The 20,085-nt window shown below is 50.3% G+C and overlaps 1 protein-coding gene across 2 annotated transcripts in view; it reads left to right on the plus strand.

Moving 5' to 3' along the window:
• Positions 1-20,085, plus strand: part of ACSF3 (acyl-CoA synthetase family member 3) — a 56,784-nt gene that overhangs the window by 9,363 nt on the left and 27,336 nt on the right. For both annotated transcript variants that reach the window (XM_029964811.1, XM_029964808.1), the window contains exons 4-6: positions 5,193-5,347; positions 5,817-5,962; positions 11,728-11,840. In XM_029964811.1, the coding sequence (XP_029820671.1) occupies positions 5,193-5,347; positions 5,817-5,962; positions 11,728-11,840 (414 nt within the window). The remainder of the gene's footprint in view (positions 1-5,192; positions 5,348-5,816; positions 5,963-11,727; positions 11,841-20,085) is intronic.

Genomic DNA, 20,085 nt, shown 5'->3' on the forward strand with positions numbered 1-20,085 from the left:
GCAAAGTGCTGCTGTTTTGGTGCCAGCCTCACTGCGTGTGTGACTTAAGGTGCCTCCGAGGATCAAACCCTCTAAAAACCATACCCTGTTTTACAATGTCGCATGCAAAGCCATCAAAATCATCTTAATTAGACCCTTCTTTCTAGGGAACTACGACTGCTGAGTGCCCAAAGGTGGTGTGTGATTTGGGACAAGCTTGCCCTGACATGCTGTGGGTGTGCTGTCACCTGTGGCACCTTTTCCCGGTGGTGGGAGGGAGCTGCAGACCCGGCACTCGTTGAGGTTGTGTGTGAGGTGTCGCTCCAGGGTCGCTGCTGCATCTTATGTGGTCACAGCCCTGACTTCCCAAAGGCCAGGAGAGCCTGTGCCACATCTGGGAGCAAACTTTGTCCTTGGCTCTGCTGTTATCTGTGTGAGCCAGGCTGGGCTGATTCTTTATACCTTGGCTGGGCTGCATGGGGAGATCCAGGGCTTGGCAGCTGTGGTTGCCTCTGGGAAGGAGAAGCGTGTACCACACTGAGCCTCTCCCCTGGATCTGTCACTTCTGCAAACATCACTCTGGGCAGCTCTTTTAGTTTATTTTTAAAAGAAAAGCAAATCCAAGCACAGGCGTCTGAGCTCCAATAACCAAATGTGCTGGGGATCGTGGCTCCCATCCAATTTCAGCTGGAGAAAGGCTGGAAGTCTTTTCATCCATTAATGGGAGGCTTCAGAGGAGTAATTTTATTTCAGACTCAAAGAGGAGTTGGTGGAGGGAGGAGCAGGTCACTAGTGAATGGATTATGTTTGATCACTTCTCACAGACCTGGCTTTAAAAAGTTAGAGGTTTTCTTCCCATCTCCCCAGATCTGCCGTCTGTCCTCAGCATCTGTTCCTAAGTAATGGCTTTTGATGTGTGTGGGGAAATACAAAAAATGGAACCAGAGCCTGTCATATTTACTTATATTTCCAGGTCCCAGGGAAAGCACTTGCTCCTTTCTGTATGCCTCCAGCATAGGAAGGGTTTAAAAGCTTCAGCCTGGAATGCGGAGGGGCCATCAAACTGCGCTGATGAATAAATGATTAAAACCAGAGTCACGCAGAGCGTGAACAGTTTGGGGTTATAACAAACATGAGACAAAGCCACCGAGGGCCCAATTTCCCTTTGAAGAGAAGAGTGTTTCCCTCTTTCTGCATATTGCTCGTGAAGTGTCGGCTGCTCAGTCCTTGGGAGTGAGCAGAGCTCCCCTTGGTGCTCTCTCATCTCATGTCTTGCCCGTGTGCTTTCTGGGGATAAATTGCTGTCGAATTTGTGAGCGTGGTCCTGCCATCCCTTTGCTGCTGCTGTTGAGTTACAGGAGCTTCCCACCCTCGATGTTTGGCACAGGATCTCCCCAAATGAGCAGCTGCTTTGGCTACAGCCTTGTTGTGCCTGTTGCTCTCACAGACACTCTGGAAAACACGGTCAGCCCTCTTCCTTGCTGATGCTTCCCACATGGCAGTAGTCAATGTAAAACACAGACCCATCTCCCTGAGCAAAAGGGAAGTAAAGGGATGAGTTAACCTTGCATTAGGGGGATTGTTACTTTTGAAAAGGTTGAGAAAAATTCAATAACAACTGAAAATGGTACAGTAATTTTATAGGAGAGAGGAGCTGTTGTGTCTGTCAATAGAGGCAACAGCACATTATCCATTTGTGGGCTGATGGAAAAATCCATGCTGGTATTTGCTTCCTTTTCGGCTCACAGTTCTTCTGATTTTGGGAATCTTGTATCAGGGAAAATCTTACATGATTTAGGATGCAAATGATTTTTCCACCTTCTCTTCTTTTTTTGCATGAGAAGATGCCCAGGTGTTGGTGAGTTTGTTGTTTCTTCCTAGCTCATGTCTTTGCATGTCTCCCTCTGTAAAAGGAAATAATGATTGCCTTTTCTCCTCTGTGCTCACATCTCTTCCTTCAGATGATCTTAGTTGGTCTGGGGGCTGGTTGAGAAGGTTGCTCTGTGGAATGACCATCCCTTGGAGCAGCTTGTATGTTCCTTCACCCTCATTCACCATCTGCATGCTGGGAAAAATATGTGGGAAAAATCTTCCAGCTATGTCTCGCTGTGGCTGGTTTGTACCCACTGGTGTCATTTTCTCCTTTTTTTTCCATGTAGTGATGGCAAAATCCCACTGGCCAGACCATGATATGCTTTTGAGCAGTAGGAAGGGGGGAAAATCAGGAATGTCATGCTGACAGGAAGGCTCTTGGGAACATTAGGTCTCCCATTTCTCTGCTGGCATGAGCAACCCTGTCCTGTAAGCATTCGCTGCTGTTATTCCTGATGGGAAGCTGTTCCCACTCTTGCTTCTTGCAGTGAGAAACTTTTTGTTTCTAGCCCTTGGTTATCTTAAAAGGAATCTTGATCCTGAGCATATTCCATTGGAAGGCTGCTGCTTCCCTTGGTGCAGAACCCAGCAGCCCTGGCATGAGGTGCCACATTTTCCTCCTGAATCCAGGGCTTTTAAAAGCATTTGGAGGCCCGAGGTGTCAGGTGAGCAAAATAAAACAGAATGATGGGCTGCCAATATCCTTTCCACAGGGAATTGATGTGGTGTCAGTGACACGTGGGAGAACAGAGGGGGAGATGGATTGTGCTGCTCCAAGCCTGATGCTGTCGGAGGATGCCGGGTGTTGGAAGGACAAAGTGGCCTCTTGCTACAAGCCTGTCCAAGCCCCGGAATTGATTGATTAGTCCCAGGTAAAGAGGCTTTCCCAGATTCTTCTCTCAGAGCGTGAAGTTAAAGTTATAACCCAGGAATAGCTGTTCCAGCTGGCTGGGCAGTGACGAGCCCTCTGGCCAGCTCGGGCTCTGCGGAGTGTTTAGAGCTGCCAGCTTTGTACCACAGCTCGGGGCTTAGTCCTGTTAAACACATGGGAAGGATCCAGATTTGGCTGAGCGGGAGCAGAGCAGGTGGGGAGTTTGGCTGTCAGCAGATCACCCCGGCAGCTGGTGGCACAAATCCAAAGGCAGCTGCTTATCCTCAGGAAGGGGCTGTTGCTGGGGCAAGTCAGACTGACATGGAAAAAGCTGCTCCTGTGGCTGGAGTGGCAGGAGAAGGGTTTTATCTAGAGCAGGAGTTCAGCAGGCACAGCGGGACAGGGAATTCTGGGGTGCAAGAGAGACTTGCTCTGTTTAGAGTGATAGTATTGTTTTTTTTCAAATCCAAAATCATATAAAAATAACTCTGCTGCATGGCCAGACTGGAAATCTCCCTGTGTTCCCCACAGCTGCTCAGGACTTGGGAAGACAAAAAAAATCACCCAGCAAGGATTGAACAACCCTGAGCATCTGTCTCCCTTCGATCCCTTCAACACAGTCCTGATCCCTGCTTGCCATGACATGTCTTTCCCTGCCCACAGCAATGGCTCTCGGGAACACCAGGCTGAGGACAGCAGGTCCATTCAGCCCTGGCTTTGGAGATTGCAGCCCTTCTCCATTCTGCTGCCTTGAATGGGAAAAATATTGGGAGGCTGAAGAGAAAAAGAGGATGGGAGGCGTATGATAGGGATTAGATCCTTCTGAATGCAATTTTGCATATTCCAGCTTGGGTTTTGGGGATCATGCTGGTAGGTGGGGTTTCTGCAGGGAGTGAAATATCCCCATCAGTCCAGGAAGTCACATTCCAACTCTGCCTTCCTTGATGTCCAGGGGATCTTGCAGTGCTCGTGTCCCACCTCCCGAGGTGTCCAGGGGATTTCCACCTTATGCATTCCTCTCTCCCCATCGCACCTCTGGGCTGGGAGGCAGCATGAACTCTCTCCTGTTGGATGGGACAGTGCCTTTGTGGATGTGTCCTGCTCTATTAAGAATAACACCGTGGTGGTGGTGAGTTTTTTTTAGGAGCTGATTGTTCTGGAGCAGTGGAGTGCAAGACGTGGGGGGAGGCGGCGCCAGTGCAGCCAAGTAGAAAGTAATGAAATGGAGCCTGAGCGAGCAGGATGGAGGGGAAGGGGCAGAGTGACAGCATGAAGGAGAATCTGTGGTTCACCTTCAATCAATCCCTGCCTTGCCGGGGTTCTCGCAGGCGCCCATGTGCAGCTGAGCGTGCGCGGGCAGGAGCGGAGGCAGCGCCCTGTCAGGGGCTGTTAGGAAATACATTTGTCACCAGCGGGGCAGGGACCGGAGCGAGGGGAAGGAGGCGGCCGTCAGCGGGGCCTCTGATTTATTGATGGCTTTGGATCGCTCCTGTCTTGGGAAGAGCTCGCCTAGGGGGATGAGTGGCAAGGTGTGGAAGGAGTGGGCCCAAGTGTGGTATTTGTGGCTCCTGCGCCTTGTTAACTGCTCCCAGGGGCTGCTCATCCCAGAGAGGGTCTTCATCCACATCCCAGCAGAGCTGGATGGTGGAATTTGCCCCCATTAATAGTTCCCACAGGTTAGTAGGAGTTGCAGCTGAAAAATATCTGTCCCATAGGGACCTGGTTTAGTGGTGAACATGGTGGTGCTGGGTTAACAGTTGGACTTAATGATCTAAGAGGTCTTTTCCAACCTTACTGATTCTATGACTGTTCCTCTCGGGAAGAGTTTCATTGGTGTATTGGCCCTCCTGGCCAGCTGCTTTCTCCTGCTGCCACTGGTTTACCTGTGGATTCTGGTGGCTCCTCTGAGCTCGCTGAGGACATGTCTCTCTGTACCCACTCAGCAGCAGATGACTATTTTCATGGAGTCTCACTCCCAGTTCCAGTGTGTGATCTTCCTCTTCCAGACTCTACCATCTGTCTTCAAAGCTTTTCTCCCTCAGAAGTTTGAGTCCCTGGGCTCCTACCTGTGTATTGTGTTCTTCAAACGTGGCTTAGTGTCTTTCCAAAGAAGAGCTCCCATGCTTTGGAAAGCTGATGGCTTTGTGTAGCCTTTGGAGAACTGTGCATGATAAGGGAATTAACTGGTTCTGCCACAAGCTTTTGTCTTCAAGAGCAAATTCTTGGCTGTAATGTGACAGCACTAAAAATGCCATTTCCATCATCTTGTGAGTGTGACAGTGGGTAGGTGATCCACTGGTGAGATAAGAGATGAACATTGTGCTTTGGGCAATAAGGGCATGATGAAGGTTGGGAACTTGTTCTGGACATGGATGAGGTGCACACAACAGGCTTCCAGCTGTTTGTACTTCCCAGAAGTCTTAGATAACACAGGTGCATTTTTATCCATGTAGGTTCCCTTCCTTTCTAGGTTTGGAAGAGGCTGCTGAGCTCTGAAGCTCCCCGTATCAGTGTCTTCATGGCAGTGCCCACCATCTATGCCAAGCTGATGGAATATTACGACAAGCATTTCTCCCAGACACAAGTCCAGGATTTCGTGCGGGCCTTTTGCCAGGAGAACATCAGGTGGGAGAGCAATGCCCCTGTGGGCAGGGGCTGCTGGTGCCTGGGTATCCCTACCATGGATCCTCCAGGTTTTCCTTTTAGCACCAGCTCTTTCAGTGCTGGTTGTTGTGCCTTAGTGTCTCTTTGACAGGAACAAGGGTGACATTATTTAATTATGAGCCACTCTTGCATGGTAAAGCCAGAAGGGGCTCGTTATCTGTGTCACCATGTGTAACACATGGCTGAGGACTTTGTCCTGCAGCCCATGCTTGTATTCCAGGACCTGTTTTAGGAGACTGTCCTGTCTTAACTTAAACCCCATATCAGACAGAGCATGTGAGGAACATCTTTGATACTGGTTAAAAGGCTTTGGGGGTTTCTGTCTTAAGGTTTTACGTAGGAGCAGACTTTATGTGACCCTGTTAGGCTGCAAATTCCCTGAAGCAAAGGTAATCTTGGATACTCTCTTACCTGGGCTTTCCTTGTGCAGGTTAATGGTGTCAGGCTCAGCAGCTCTGCCAGTGCCTGTCCTGGAGAAGTGGAAGAGCATCACTGGGCACACCTTGCTGGAGAGGTATGGGATGACTGAGATTGGGATGGCGCTTTCTAACCCTTTGCATGGAGTCCGTGTCCCAGGTAGGAGTCTCCAGAGGGTGCCCACTCACTGTTTGGAGGTGTGTGCTGGGAATTGGTCGTGGGTTTTCTCTGCACAGAGTCTATACATGAGTGAGGAGCAGGCTACAAGGATGCTGGTGGGGGAATTGGCCTTGGGAAGCCAGGACATGGATATGTGGGAAGTGGCTGATTGTTCCTTGGGATCAAAACTGTGTGTGCAGAGCTCACAGTGGTGCCCACTGGCCTGAGCAACCAGGTTGGCAGAGTCCATATTGATGCTTTATTACTTCCAAAATCATAGTGAATTGAAGCACTGGGACTGTTTCTTCAGCTCCCACTCCCTGGAGCTGTATTTCTGTGTGGTGTCACACAGGATTCTCCACACAGCAGTGCTTGTCCAACCCATCAGTGCTGAACACTTAAAATAGGATGTCTGCTCACTCTTATTTTAGAGCCTGTTTCTTGCCTCTTAAGGAATTAGAATTGTCACACTTCGGTGTACTCTCTGGTCCTGTTCTCTCCTTGTCCTCCCCCCCTTCTCTTAGCTACACTTTATGACTCCTCTTGATATCTGTACTTCATGTAACCTAGAAATAAATTGATCTGAACATTACAAATATAAAATGCCCCCACCCTCCCCTGGTTGGAGCATGGCCATCTGTGTGCTGAGCACCCACCCTGTGCCACCTGCCTCCCCACACACTGTCTGTGCAGACATGGGACCATATGCAGCCTTTGGGGGGGTGTGGGGGGCTGTCCTGGGTGTCACAGCTTCCCACAGCACCTCAATCCCATGGGATGCAGAAACTGGACCTCGCAGGATTCACACAGGAAGAGGGGAAGCCGCAACTCCCCCTCACTGACTCCTCAACCCAAGAACAGCTTGAAATACAAACTCTATTTTACTTTTGCAGAGTAACTCGCATTCCCCCACTCCATCTCAGGCAGTTTTCCCTCCCTCCAGAAGCCCCATCCCTGCAGGCAGGAAGGGAAGCAGGCAGGGAAACAAGATTCCCACCTGCATTAGCTTGGACTGTGAGCCCCACACTGCAGGGTGGCGGTGCAGAGATCATTCCAGTGTCCCTGTGGCCTGGTTATATTTGCTTTTTATTGATCTTCAGGAGGGCAAATGATTGGAGGCTCTAGAAATTTCCCAGGAGACTAAAAAAGACAGGAAATAAGACTGGCAAGACAGAAGTTGGCACCCAGATGGGCAGCTCCTGCCCCAGAGCTGGGTGGCTGTGTTCCTGAGACATCATCCCTGAGGATATTAGGGTCTACAGGGGACCTGGGGTTAAATCCTCTCATGCAGGCAGAGCAGAGGGGCTGGGGACTGTTACTCCAGCCCCATGCAGGGGCTCCTGTGGCCCCAAGAGGAAAGAGAAGCATCTCGTAAAGGTGTGGATCAGCAAGAGACCGTACAGAGAGGAGGCTATAATTGAATAGGCTTGATTAATTTATTTCAGGCAGTGTCAGCTGGGAAGCAGATGGGTGAAGCTGAGGCATAATTTACTGGAGCTGTGAAAAAGCTTTTGATCTAGTGCCCTGTTAGAGGCTGGGCTGGGAGGTCACCATGTACCACAGAGCATCCAAGTAAAATGTGATGATAGGCTGGGAACAGGGGACATTTGTCAGAGGATTTCTCCTGGAGTGGAAGCAGCACATGCCCTTCTCTACTGCTTTGACCTGTTGGAGAGGGTCCAGAGGAGGCCACCAAGATAATTAGAGGGATGGTGCATCTCTCCTATGAGGAAAGGCTGAGAGAATTGGAATTGTTCAACCTGGAGAACAGAAGCTTTGGCATCACCTAATTGTGGCCTTCCAGTGCCTGAAGGGAGCGAGCAAGGAACATGGAGAGAGACTATTTACAAGGGTCTGGAGTGACAGGATGAGGAGGAATAGCTTCAAACTGAAAGAGAGTAGGTTTAGATTAGATATTGGGAAAAATTTCTTCCCTGTGAGGATGATGAGGTCCTGGCACAGGTTGCCCAGAGAAGCTGTTGGACAGAGCTTGGAGCAACCTGGGACAGTGGAAGGTGTCCGTGCCCATGGCAGGGACTGGAATTAGATGATCTTTAAGGTCCCTCCCAACCCAACCCATTCTATGATTCTTGAGCCTCTGAGCAGAGATTCTGGGGCTTCCCTTGCCCGCTTCCACCTGCTTGGTGTGGCTGGGGAAGGGTCAAGTCCTCAGACCCTGCTCATCCTGCTGATGTCCCCAGTGGTGTCACTAGCAGCATGGCATTTCTCTCCACCCTCAGCACAGGTCTGAAGGGGCATGAAGGAGAATGTGGGGGCTTTAATTTTCAGAAGAAACAAAGATGAAAGATTTGAAAGATAAATGTTTGCTTGTATATGGTTAAAACCCTGCTTAAAATGCCTCTGTTTTCACCAGCTCTCATTCTAATCCCCCCTGGTGCTGTTACTGTGAAGGGAGATGAATAATTCATGGCCGGAGAATGCCTCACTGGGCCTAATCACCACTTTAATTGGAGGTTTAGATCAGAGGCAGCTAATAGCTCCTACAGCGGGGACTCCGTGTATTGTTGACAGTGAGATCGTTGAGTGCCTTATCGTTGGCCTGTTTCAATTCTCCCAGGACACCTCGGCACATAACAGCACCGAGGTACCCAGATACCGAAGGACACAGACCACGGGGCCAATTAAATTTATCTGGGAAGAGCTGACAACTTTTTTAAACAGAGGAGAACCGGTGAAAGAACAGTAGTGTCACTCCTTCCTGCCCGCAGCCCGGCTGGTGCCACCTGTGCCGACACAGCGGGCATGGTGCCAGCAGCTCCTAACAGTCAGGAGCCTGCAAATTGGAGAGAGCTGGAGGGAGCAAGAGGGGAAGGAGCAGGGATTTCTCCCCAGTTTCCACTCAGGATTATGTCTAGGGACAAAAGGAAGCCAGTGCTAAGTGTTGACACCCTGCTGATCACCCCCGATTGTGGTCTGAAGCCAGGACATCCAATGCTGTTCCTTTGGGAATGGGCTCAACCTTCTCTTGACCTGTTGGAGTTGGCACAGTGTGTATTTTGATGTGGTGGATGGGCCTGGGAAGCTCTAGTCATTGTTTTTACATGAATTTTATTAGTACTGTCAGGTTTGTGTAGTTCTAATCAATGATATGAGCTTTTCAGCCTTTACAGATGTTGAAATCCAAGTTTGTCATTTTTCCTAAATACCAGAAAACCTTTTCCAGACCCAATATAAGGAAGCAGCTCTCCACCAGGGACTTGTTTTACATGTAGATTTTTGCTTTAGCCAAGTAGGAAACAAATTGGTGGAGCTGTATTTGTAACTGTGATCTGAAAACACTGTGTGGGTAACACGTCACTTCTCCGTGGCTTAGATTTGCCAGCACTGTGCTGAGCTTTGGTGTTTCCTTCTCAAAGACTGAGACTAGAAGTGGGCACTAATCCTTGAGTCCTGCTGCCTATGAATCACTCCATGACATTTCCATGCTGAGGTCAGCAGCTTTCATCCTGGGAAGAAGGATCTTCCAAGGAAGGCATCCAGCTGATCTTGATTTGAAAAATTCCAAGTCTATGAGAGCCCATGGCAATTCCTTCTCTGGTTTGTGCTCCCTCCATGAGCTTTCCAGGACAGACTTTGTGGTGTCTGCCCACTGTCAGGTGCCACGTTTTGTGAGTGGGTAGAAGTCTGTTCACCCAAGGCATTTTTCACCCTGGAGAAACCGTTCCCATAGAAGTCTAGAAGGCAGCTTCAACAAGCTTCCATGCAACAGTGATCGTGTTTTCCATGACTTCTTGTCTGCTTTGAGGTCTCTTGGAGTCTCTCGTAGCAGGTTTTAAATACATATGGTGTGATTTTGGGGGCTGGCCTGTGCAGAGCCAGGAGTTGGACTTGATGATCCTTGTAGGCCCCTTCCAACTCAAATATTCTGTGATTCTCTGATTCCATAAATACCTCAGCGTGGCACCTCAGGGCACTTCTGGCTCATGGCTCCCTCTTCACCCTGCTGCAACCCTCTGTCTCAGGCTTTTGGCAGTGTCTGGCCAGGAGATGGGAGCAGCCCACGCAATGCTGGTGGTGAGAGAAGGAAGGACCTGGCTGTGTGTTGGCTGACCTGAATGCCGGAGGCAGTTCCGAGCAGAGCAGACACGGATCACAGAGCTGCCACGTCGCTTTCTGTTTATTTCTTGCCAGATTTGCTAATTGTTCGGGTAGTTTCACTGCAATAAAATCTCACTCCCTCATAGCCCATCTGCTCTTGGCTCATCCTGCAGGGATGCCATAAATCTGGGCTACGACGACATATCTATTTCCATGGCAACTGACCAGTGTAGCAAACAGAATCATGATGTCACGGATAGCAGATCTCCAGGGCTTGAAGAGGAGAATGAGACCAGGATAAGGAAAGTGCCACTTGAACCCAAATGCCTGAAATAGAGGTGACAAGGGGAAGACAGCACTGAGCTCCAGGTCCTGCACACCCTGCTGTAGGGACTTCTCAAGGTGAAGCTGATCCTGGCAGACTTGGAAAGCACCAACTGGAGAAAAATTGATCATCTTCAGGGAGAAAAATTGATCATCTCTTCAAATAAAAAGCACACTTACCAGTTCTAGAATCATAGAATCCCAGAATGGTTTAGGTACCACCATCCAGTACCACCCCCTGCCATGGGCAAGGACACCTTCCACTAGACCAGGTTGCTCCAAGTCCCATCCAACCCTTGAACAATTGCAGGGATGGGACAGCCACAACTTCTCTGGGCAACCTGTGCCAGGGCCTCACCACCCTCACAGGGTAGAATTTCTTCCCACTATCCCATCTAACCCTGCCCTCCTTCAGCTTAAGGCCATTCCCCCTTTTCCTGTCACTCTGTGCCCTTGTGAAAAGTCCTTCTCGAATTTTCCAGTCCTCGTGAGCCAGAGATTTCTCTGAGCTGTTGTCCCTCTCCCTGCTCACAGGGGATGAAGGTCACAGGCCTCATTTTGCCACAAGAGCCGTCTTGTGCCGCTGAGATGCCGAGCGAGCCCTGCTGAGCCAGCAGATGCCCACAGCTCCTGGTTGCTGCTGAGCCCATCAGACAGGTCACAGGAACAAAGCTGCCCTTTCTGCTGAGCTTTCAGGTGCTCCCCAGGAAGAGCAAGCACTAAACCAGGGGGTGGGAATGCTGCAGGTTGGCCACAGAACCATCTTGGAGCTCAATAGCTGACACTGTGTCAGCTTCCCTGGCTTTGAAAATTGAAACCTGTGGAAGAATGGTGTGGTTTTGATCCCTGCTTTTCTCCTGTGATGTTTTCTATACAGTGTATTGATGTCTCCTAAAACTGAGATAATCCCTTGCAATTCTCACACTGTTAAGCCTTTGCCTCCCCTGTCAGGTTCAGACTGTAGAGGAGCCACCGGAGTAATCACTGTGCTCTTTCTTTTCACAGCTTTGTGTAGGTTTCATGGTGCTTTGTAAAAAAAAAAAAAAAAAAGAAACAGCTTCATTACTGAGCTACGAAGCTGTGCTGAAGTCTTCAAAGACTGGCCAAGAGAGACTGTTCAGGGCTGGAGACACATTTGTTTTGTGAGGCATTTCCAGCACTGCCTGCTCAGCGAACAACAGCATATTGCACCGTCGTGACATTTGCATGCAGACACACGACGTGATCGAAGCCTTCCTGAAGGGTAACCCCCTGCTAGGAAGTTCTTTAGTGCCAGCACAGTCTGCAGATGCCATTGATAGACGAGCAGCTGCTCTTTCGCATCCTTGATTTTGTGATTTCCCAGAGGCTGTCCACTGTTCCCACCTTGTTTCCCTCTGTAGGTTCCGTGGGCACCCCTCTCCCAGGGGTGGAAGTGCGCATTGCCACTGAGACCTTGAAGAATGGGGCTCGTTCCTACACCGTCCATGCTCAGGGGGATGAGAACAGCACACAGGTAGTACTCAGCCATGTTTGCTTCACTTTGAAAAGGTCTGCACTCTGAAAAGGTCTTCACTCATGAAAAGTTCTCTCCTTCCCAGCCCTCTGAAACCTCGAGGACTGAGGCTTCCACTGCTGTAATTCCCAGGAAGTCAATTATGCTATTTAAAGGTTTTTGTATTCTTTTTCTGGGTTACTGTAGCCATGCTACTTTATGGACTGAACAAGTGCTGACCACTGAATCATAGAATCATGGAATGATTTGGGTTGGGAGGGACCTTTCAAGGTCATCTGGTTCCACCCCCCTGTCATGAGCGGGGACACCTTCCACTAGACCAGGTTGCTCAGAGCCCCATCCAACCTGGCCTTGAACACTTCCAAGGATGGGGCAGCCACAGCTTCTCTGGACAAACTATTCCTGTCTCTCACCACCCTCCCAGGGAAGAATTTCTTCCAAATATCTAAATCTAGTCTCTTTCAGTGAGAAGACCTGGTCTAGTGGGATGTCCCTGCCTGTGGAAGGAGATGAGTTTTAAGGTCCCTCCCAGCTCAAACCATTCTGCGATTCTGTGATTGGTGGCCTTGGGGATTGCATTCATTTTGAAACAGCATCAGGTTTCCATGAAAATCCAGCTCCATGCTGAGCTCCAGCTGCCACATGATGTCTGCACCTGCAGTTCTGGTATCAGAAGTTGGATATCTGGGATGGGGATGTGTGATCTACCCCCATCCTAAATATCTGACTGCAGAAGCAGCCCAGCCCAGGGCTGGTCCAGGCTGTCCTGCTGCCTCAGCCCTTTCTCTTACCACACAAATAGCTGAACAAGGTCTGCATTCCTGCCACATTCCCTCATTGTGGGTGCAGGTCGTGTCGCTCCGTCAGATCAATCCCCAGGTGATGTCCGGGCTCGGCTGAGCAGATAAATGTGTGTGTGAGAGAAATTACAGCCGTGTGGCTGTGTGGGTGGGAGACAGGCAGGTGTGAGATTCAACCTGAAATATGTGGCTTCACTCATTCCTCTGGGGAAATTGCTTCTCATCCAGCCACCTACATGCCGAGGGTTTGAAAGGAGCTCCCAGCCTATGCAGGGTGTACAGAGACACTACTGGGGTAAGCACTGATGAAAGGCTCAAGAAAACCTTTTATTCTCTAAATTCTCTGTGCTAGCAGGTGGAGGAACCAGCAGGACCACAGGCAGCCCCGTGGGTGTGTTGTGCTCGGGCTGGGGCAGGTTGTGTTCCATGTTCTGATGCTGTATGAGCGCTGGGTCCCACCCCAGACATGTAAAACTAGCCCGGGGAAGGATGAGAGGGGTCACTCTGGCCAGGGATTATGGCTTTTATTAAAAAAAAGGTTTTCTGCTCTTTCCTCTGTGTCACTGCTGTGGTGTGGCTGAGCAGTGGGCAAAGCAGGAGACTCACCACATCCTATTTTTGTCACTTCCCTGGATGGGTGTTATGTTTCACAGGTTTGTCCCCTCATCCCAGAGTTAGCTCTTGGCCTTTTTTTTTTCCACTTGTGTGGAACTGAGACATGAAATATAACATGTCCCTTTTAATAATGATCCTATAATGCTTTTTGTCCCCTAAGGGATCTCTGGGCTCTTTACAGATTAGGTCTCAGACATGAGAATACCCAGAGTGCAGCTACTTCCAGGATGAAATGTGGATGTTGTTCTACTGAGTTATGAGAGGAAAAAAAATGGGATGTTATTTTTCTGCTCAATACTCCTTCCCCTTCCTTCTCATTGCATTGAGTGACCAGAGAAGGGGAGCCCAGCTGACCTTTGTCTGATGCTGGAAGCCCGTCATCCCCTCAGGCCTTCAGAGAGCTGAGATTTGCATAACTCTTCTCTTTTCCCTGGCTTCAGGCTACTGGAGTTTATTTTTGGGACAGAGGAATTGCCCTTTTATCCCAACCATTTCTTACATACACCCTACACTCCCCGGTGTAGGTGGCTGAGGTCCATACCCATGTCTCACACTGGTCCCAGGAGTTCCCAACAGCTTCCGGGAGCTCCCACCAGCTCTGGTGTTGGCTCCCCACCCCTTGCTGATGGTTTGCTTTCCATCAAGGTTTCCTTTGGGGATCTTTTGAACATTGTGGTGAATTCTCAAGTTATCAGTCAGGGAGGGTGTGGGGAGGTGGTAGTTTGCCTCTGGGTATTGGCTAGTGGGTTGGTTCCTCTCTGAAAAGCTGTCCCCATCTCACCCACCATTCCCCTTGTCCCAGCTTAACTGGGAGTTTCTTCAGGCTGAAGGGAGAAAAATGGTCCCATCTGTTTCAGGCCACCCTAGGAGACAGTGGCTGGCTGGGTACCTCCAGGACATCCACAACATTTCCAGAAGGAGAGCCAGCTGCCTCTGTCCCTGGGATTGTCACAAGGTGGGAAAAACAGTCACTGTTCCCAGTGTGTCTTGGCACAGGCGGATGTGTGGAGATGTCAGAAGTTTGGGTTTTATATGCCCTGGGCATGCAGTGTTACTTTCCATGGCGTGGCCAGGCAGGCAGGTGGTGACACCCCTCTGCTCCCAGGGATGCTATAATTCCACTGCCTCACACCTGAGGTCCCAGGCAGAGCCTCACCTGCTGCCTGTCCCTGCCCCGAGACGCGGCTGCTGGCACTGTGTGTGCATCATGCTTGGTTAATAATTCATGTCAGCAGAGAGTACGTCAGTGGAATTTATTTAAAACAAGGAGGATCTGACAGTCCGAGTGCTCGTCACGCTCCACCAGTCAAAGGCCTGACTTTGTTTAAATGAGCTCCTCCACAGCGGAGGGGATGTCCCTGTGATGGGAGGATCCAGTTTGTGTCACCCTGCCTGTGCCACTGGATAACCCGGTGGCCTTCTCCTTGCATATTATGAGAAGGATGAACAAATCCTTCCTCACTCCCTTGCAGGAAGGCTCTGAGCCTTATGGAGTGTTGGTTGAGGGCTGGGAGGTCCACGGTGTGGACCTGGCAAAGGCAGAGAGGTCCTGGTGGGAGGGCTGGTGGTGGAACTGGTGACGGTTGGAAATGGCTGGAGGTGAGTCAGGGGAGGTTTAGATTGGATATTCCCTCAGAGGGTGGTCAGGCACTGAACAGGCTCCCCAAGGCCACAGCACCAAACCTGTCTGAGCTCAAGAAGTATTTGGACAACGCTCTCAGGCACAGAGTGAGATTGTTGGGATGTCTTGCACAGGGCCAGGAGTTGGACTCGAGTTGGTCCCTTCAAACTCAGGGAATTCTGTGATTCTGTGAGGGCGAACACTGTGGGGCTGATCCAGTGGGATGCTGAGCACCCCGGTAGGAGTTGGGCTCCAAGCCATCTCTTCCCACCAGGCTCCTGTGAGCAGGTGATCTCCGTACTGGGGGTGAGGCACATTGTCAGGGCAATCTGTGAGGCGTTCACACCTCGGCTGTGCCATGCAGACCCTCCTGACTGTGAGCAGAGCGCGCCTGCCTTTGCCAAGGGAATTGTTTGTGGAGCCTCGCGAGGTCACCGCCTTCCCCGCTTGTGTTGGGCTCGGGTTCCTGCCTTCTGCTCCCACGACAACAGACTCTCTTCGAGCTGTTTTTTCCCCACTAACACAGTCTCTCCCATTAGACTGGGGCGTTGAGCCCTTTCCTGTCGCGCCATCACCCTTTGGACACGTGAGATCCAAACAGGAGCACGGTGGTGCTGGGGAAGGCGTGTGGGTGGCAGGAGCAGGGAGGTGGGGAGTGTTTCTGCTCTGCCATCCGGGAACTGCCTGAGCTGGCAGCAGGGGACTGCTGCAATTTGCAAAGCTGGTTCCTGGCACACCCTGAAGATCAATAATCTACTTAGCTGAAAGTTTGCTGGATCTCTGTTCTTCCCTTCATTTTCTCCCATGCCTTGATTAGAGTGCTGGATTCCTTTCACACGCGTGCTCCAGCCCCTCAGTCTCCTCACATCTCATGAGCCCTGTGCTCCGTTGCATCCCAGTGCAGGTTTTCAACTGGATGTTTCTGCACCTTGAGCTGCGAGCTGGTTTCCCAAGCGACCATGCCCAGACTGAGGCTGCTCTGCAGCCGGATGAGATCCCCTCACTGTTCTGTCTGTTCCAGCCAAGGATGCACAGCAGCCTGGGGACACCTGTGACAGGACAGCGTGGGCAGGAGGTGACAGTCCCATTGGACTCACAGTGCCTGCCCTGACAGTGTCCCTACCTCCTCCCTGTGCAGGAGTGTGAGGACACAGAGCCTGATCCCCTGGGAATGCTGAGAGAAGTGCTGGGAGAAGTGCTTCTCCTCTAACACATCCCTGGGGAGCAGAGGTGTGGAAGCAGATGTCAGGAACAGCAACTTTGCCTGTTTGGAGTCATCCCAGATCTTGCTCCTGGAGCCACTTGCATCTGAAGTAGCTCCTAAACTTTTCACCTACCCTAAGCAACTCCCTGTTGAGTCTGTCAGACCATTTAGGCTCAATAATCCTTACCCACAGCTCTGAATGTTTTTTCCCCTGGTTTTTTTTCCCCTTATTTTTTGGAGCTCTTCCTGTGGCTCCGGTGCCCAGGAAAGGGTTACAGCTCTCCAGTGCTGAACGTTTGAGTTTGCTTTGTTCAGTGCAATGCATATTTCATACGCTCAGCTTCCCAGCTGGCAGAGGCCTGGAAACCCTGCAAGCTGTCGGGTATTGTCTCTCTCCTTCTTTAGTTGTTTGTTTGTTGGATTTTTTTGGGTTGTCATTTTTGTTGGATTTCTTTTTTTTTTTTTTTTAATCTCTTCCAAATTGCTCACTCGCACGAAAGCCAAACCCCAGCCCCTGACAATGGGGGTCTCTCAGTAGATAAATGGTTTCACAGCTGTATCCAGCACAGGGCTGTAGCCAGGGCTTTTATGGTGAGTGATTTCCTTGTGACCAGGCTGCGAAGGGAGCTGTGGGGACGGATGGGTTGCAGGCGCTGGCAGCAGGAGGACGCTGTGCCATGGGCTTTGCTCCCCCCTCCAAAGGTTGTAATTATCTCGTTGTTTATCCATATGCAAGCTGTCGTCCTGGACAGAACGGCTCGGCTGTGGCCATCGCTCCCGAAAGCCACCAGCATTCCCGGGCCCCTCCTCCCGTGCCCCCTGTGTCTCTGCCATCTGCTCCCAGCTTGCTGCTGGTTGGCAGCGCCTCGGCAGAGCTGCGGGCGCTGGGGGCAGCTGGCACTGTCACGGTGGTTGTGACTGGAGGTCTTGGCATTGATGTCCCCGTGGAGCGGACCGGGAGCGACTCCACCGTGCTCATGTTCATCCAAGATCTCTGGAGAACCGTGGGGAGGTGCTCGGTCACCACTGAGCTGCCGGGACTGTCTTGAAGGCTTCCTCCAAGGACTGGGCACCCCATGGCTGCTGCCCGTGGGTGGTGTAGATTTGGGTACTTGACACCTCTCTGGGGCAGGTCCCATTTGGAGGTGCTGTTGTACATGCATCTCTGTGGGATTTCTCCTCATCCATCCAGGTAGTCTGAAACAGCTGGTGCGATTGTACAAGGCTCTTTTCCTGTATATAACTCCTGAGAATGGAGATAAGCACATGCCAGCTGTGCCTGGCATTCCTGAAAATGGCCAGGGATGGACATGCTGGTGGGGATGTGACTGCCTGGCCGAGGGAATCCTGTCTGGCTGTTCCAGAGGAACAACCAAAGGAACACCTGCTTTTTCCTTTCCTATCCTGATCAGGCTTCAGCCTAAACCAGTTTGTTCTTTGTCCTCGGTGCTCCTACACTTCCATAACATCTCTCCTCCAGTTTTTCACCTGTTCTCTTGTCCCTGCTGCATCCCATCCTCATATTCTGGTATCTCGATGGTGGACCTTACCTCCAGCATCCCAATTCTATCTCCCATGAGCAGCTTGCCCTCAGCCCCTGGTCAGGTAGTGTGGGGAATGCATTGTTGAAGGCAGCCTGGGTTAGATCTGCTGCTTTTCTTCTATCTGCAACTCCAGGCCTGAGGGTTTCTGGCACAATCCACCTTTGGTAATCTCATGCTGCATTTTTTCCCATTTTCCATTTGCCTCTGCTTCTTCCAAAACCTGTTTCCAAAGCCCTCACAGTGCTGGACACTGCACTTGTGTATGTTCCAGTTATCATTTTTGTTTCCCCATATTCCTCTCATCTCCTCAGAAGCCTGTTTTGTGTCCTGCCCAACTAATTCAAGTTTCCTCACTTGGTTGCCCAGGCTGCTTTTGTTACTGTATAAACATTTTAGCTGCTTCTCATTGATCACATCCAGTCCCTTGGTCAACTCAGTCAGTAATTCCATTCTCAGATGTATTTATATCTCCTTCCTTCTTTCTCTCTGCCCTCTGATTATTTTTGCTTAATATGTGGCCATAGCTCTATTTTATTTCTTCCTGGTAATAAAAGTGGAGGCAGAGATTACTTTAGCATCATGTCCCCTTATTTCTCAGCTGAAGACTCTTCTCCTCACACAGGCAGACTCGATCCCAGGAGAATATTTCCTCGCACATTGAAGTTCAATCCGTATGTCAAGAAGAACCCTCTTTCCACAAGTGTTTCTCGTGTTGAACTCACTTTTGTCACAGCACCCTCAGAATCTTTATTAATCTCTTTATTATTGTTTTGTGCTTACATAGAATCCCAGAATGGTTTGGGTTGGGAGGACCTTAAAGCTCATCTTGTTCCACCCAGTGCCGTGGGCGGGCACACCTTCCACTAGACCATTCATCTTCATAGCTGAGGGGAGACTTGGGATGTTTGTGGGAGAGCCCTGGATGTGACGGGGAGATGCTGAACTAGAGGCAGAAGAAAGGGGGGCAGTCTTCCAGAACTTCTCTGGAGTTCTTCCAGCCAAGGGGAGGAGGCACCAGCCACCAGGGTGGCTCAGCACAAGGAGCAATTAGAGGTTCTGGGGCAGTCCCAGCTTATCACAGCCTCACAACCTCCACTTTTAAGGGAGGCTGATGGAAACCAAACCAAAGGTGGGCCACTAATTAAATAGTTCCCTGGTCCTCTGCCTGCCCCGAGCACAGGCTCAGCACAGGCATCATGAGGTCACATCAGGAGCCTTCCCCTAACGAGGAAAGCGAAGGGAGAGGGAGGATGTGCTGACATCTCACTTCGTTTATTATCTGGTGAAGCCTGCAAACAAGAGGGATGAGAACAGCAGCAGGGAGAGCTGTTGGCATCTCTGGAATAGTGTTACACATTTAATTTATGGTGTTAATATAGATAAGAAGTTTTGTGTCTGTGGAACAACTGCGGGGAGGACTGACCTTTCCCAAACTTGGGTTGTTTTCTGTGGTGCTTTTGGGATCATCTGGAGTTAATCAGTTCTGTAACTTTCAAAAATCAGTATTGCCTAAAAATATAGACAATCACTTTTGTTTTCAGTGGAGCAACATTTGCTGTAAGTAAAGGGTTGGGTTGTTTGAAAATAAGTTTCAGTGTTCCAGCTCCACTGTGCACCAGCCTTGCTTTTAAATTTATAACCCTCCAAAATGAAAAGTAAATGGATTGTGTTATTCCCAGCCCTTTTATAAAAGTTAACATTGCAAAAACAGATGTGAAATGTGGCCTCATAGATTACAGCCTGGGCTTGGGGTTTTTAGGTTGGGGGTTTATTTTTTCCTTACTCTCTCTGTGCTGTGTCCCCAAGGAACAGAAATCTGCCTTTTTCCAGCAGGAGGAAAATTGTTCTGTGTCTAAATTACCTCCTGCTAGGCTTGTGCAGGATGCTGCAGGACATGGAGCTCCGAGGAACAATAATGCCATGACAAAAACATGCAACTTAGCAGGGAATTTTTAATTAGGAATGTGCAGGAGAGTTCAGATTGCCTGGGAATTTGGTAATGCTCTAGCAAACCTTGCAGCCCTAGGACATCCATTCCAATGTGGCCCAGGGAGACAGTGATTAAAAGGCACTGTCAAGTGGGTTATTGGTCTCCAGCTTCCTTTTAGGAGGCAGGTGGGCATGTCCTCACCTCCCTCAGTACCCACCGTGCCAGTTCTGGATGTGGCGTGATCTCCTGGTCTGGAAAAGCAGAGTCTGGGCAAAACCTGGAGCTTCCCTGCTCTCTCCAGGTCAGTGGGGGCTGAGCTGTTGGATGCTGTGTTTACCCTGGAGAAAAAGAGGCTCAGGGGGGACCCTTCTCACTCTCTCCAACTCCCTGGCAAGAGGGTGGACAAGGCTCTGGGCCACCAAAGTCTTGAAGGGGTGAGTGAGAGGTCTCTTGAGAGGCAGGGGTGTGTCTGGAGGTGTTGGTGGCAAGTAAGCTCCAGCAGTGGTGTGTTGGGAGCATGGTAGAGCATCC

The sequence above is a fragment of the Manacus vitellinus genome, unplaced genomic scaffold (assembly GCF_001715985.3).
Source record: "Manacus vitellinus isolate BGI_N305 unplaced genomic scaffold, ASM171598v3 scaffold_10_pilon, whole genome shotgun sequence".
NCBI classification, from domain to species: Eukaryota; Metazoa; Chordata; class Aves; order Passeriformes; family Pipridae; genus Manacus; species Manacus vitellinus.